Genomic DNA, 1883 nt, shown 5'->3' with positions numbered 1-1883 from the left:
TTAGGGGTGGGAGCGAGCACCGAGCGAAGCGAGGTGCGAGCAACTAGCTTTAAACTGTGAGTTTGAAATAGAAAGAAGGCCAGAGGGCTGTGGACTGTTGTCCACAACCAGCCCTTTCGTCTTTATAAACTCTTCAGTGGCTATTCTTAGAAGGAATGTTCTGGAACATCCGATGACAGCGCGTGAAGTGATGCTGCGCAGCTGTCATGTATCTTACCGACTATCACAAATCTGTCAATGTTTATTGTCAAGTTAGGACAGATCTCTGATGAACAGAGTGTCACGGGTCGACGTGGCACATGGTAACCTGTCAAAAGTGGATCCAACACTTTTGTTCTTTGACATCGTGGGTTATTGACTGTGATGTGAATCACATGGATATAAAATACTCTGGTTACGTGGCTCCGAGTAACCGTGACATGGGAATATTCTCATGTCAAGAGTATAAATAGCTTACCTGGGTCCTTACCTAACAATCAATTGATTGATTGTTGTGAATCTTAATTGGACAGTTCATGATCCGGTCCATCAAAAATGTTTCCACGGTACTAAGGAACTTTTCCCGAGGTACTAAGTAACTTTTCCCATGTACTAAATTAGATCCGGCCCTTCACAATCACATGCCTTTCGGAAGTTCACACGCCTACCTTACTTCCTACTAAGGTTAGACTTAGTTAGCTTAGGGTTGGGGTTAGGTTAGGGCTTAGGGTTTAGGGTTTAGGGTTTAGGTTTAGGTTTAGCTATTCAATCCAATGTGTTGCTTGTAAGTAGATGTTTGTTACTTTATAGCAAGGAATACTTACGGTTAGGGTTTTTTTCTAATGCTTTACGCCTTACGCGCTAGTATTCTTTTCATCGGTTGTAAGATTTGGATATTCTGCCGAATTCTGGATGTTCCCTCTCTTGTGAGATTGAACGTCTATGAAGTATTATCTCGTTATCGCTTTCGATACTTATCTGTTCAGCAGCTTCAACTAAAGCAGAGTGATAAGTTTCATTAACGTTTTGAGTTTCGGGAACAACACCACCTTTTTCAGCGATGTCTTCATCCAGTTTACGAAAGACTGTTTTCTTCCACACATTTGCAAGGTCGAAAAGATTAGTATTGCGCTTTCGCGATACTATCCAACGACTTCCGAGTAGTCCTATCTTCCTCAAATCCGGTACGAACTCGGTTTCTCCGTCCACGAGGATCTGTGTGAACAGCTCCGGGCGAACATCATCGAGGTCGTGAACGTAATTTGGATCTGGTTTGATAAGGGGTCTGGACGAGTCTGCACTATACAGACCTTTCTCGGCATGTTCATACCATGCCGACCAGTACTCGGTAACAGTCTTTCCAAGTTCAGCAGCTGAAAACCAATTCCATACCTGATCAAACCTGGTTTTAAGTACAAGAATGGATTCGTCGTGCTCTGCGATTCGTAAAGCGAATCGCTTTTCCCAACGTTCTTGTATATTCTTCTTACACCAAGACATGACTAGGTTTTCGGGATAACCGCGCATCAAATAGAGAGCGTTAAGGTCTCTAATTGCTCCGATGTAGATTTCCTTGGTACTACATAGCACGGCTAACCTGGATAACTCTCCAATGTAGACGCCACGTTTGACGTCCAAAGGATGATGTGATACCTATGGAACTCGTTCTCGGTTGTTTCCTGTCTTGACAAATGGCTTCCAATGAAGTTTTCCAGACTCCTTGAATATGAAAGCATCGAGAAATTGACATCCCGACGAGGAAACAGCCCATTCGATAACACAACCATCGAACTTTATTGTTTCTTTAATAAGATTAAGTGCAAGTGCTTCGGACTCGGCGTAAACAATTGCGAAACAATCGTCGATGTACCTTCCATAGAAGGCCACGTTTGGGTGGTCTAAGA

At 43.2% G+C, this 1883-nt stretch overlaps 1 protein-coding gene across 1 annotated transcript; it reads right to left on the bottom strand.

The window, feature by feature from the left end:
* Nucleotides 1-953: 953 nt before the first annotated feature.
* Nucleotides 954-1479, bottom strand: JR316_0005497 (uncharacterized protein; the record flags this gene model as incomplete). The annotated part of the gene is made up of 1 exon (XM_047891255.1): nt 954-1479. A coding segment is annotated over one exon (526 nt), but the record flags the coding sequence as incomplete, so codon positions are not given.
* Between the last annotated feature and the right edge of the window lie 404 nt (nt 1480-1883).

This window comes from Psilocybe cubensis, chromosome 4, assembly GCF_017499595.1.
Source record: "Psilocybe cubensis strain MGC-MH-2018 chromosome 4, whole genome shotgun sequence".
NCBI classification, from domain to species: Eukaryota; Fungi; Basidiomycota; class Agaricomycetes; order Agaricales; family Agrocybaceae; genus Psilocybe; species Psilocybe cubensis.
This window is presented reverse-complemented; position numbering and strand designations above follow the sequence as displayed.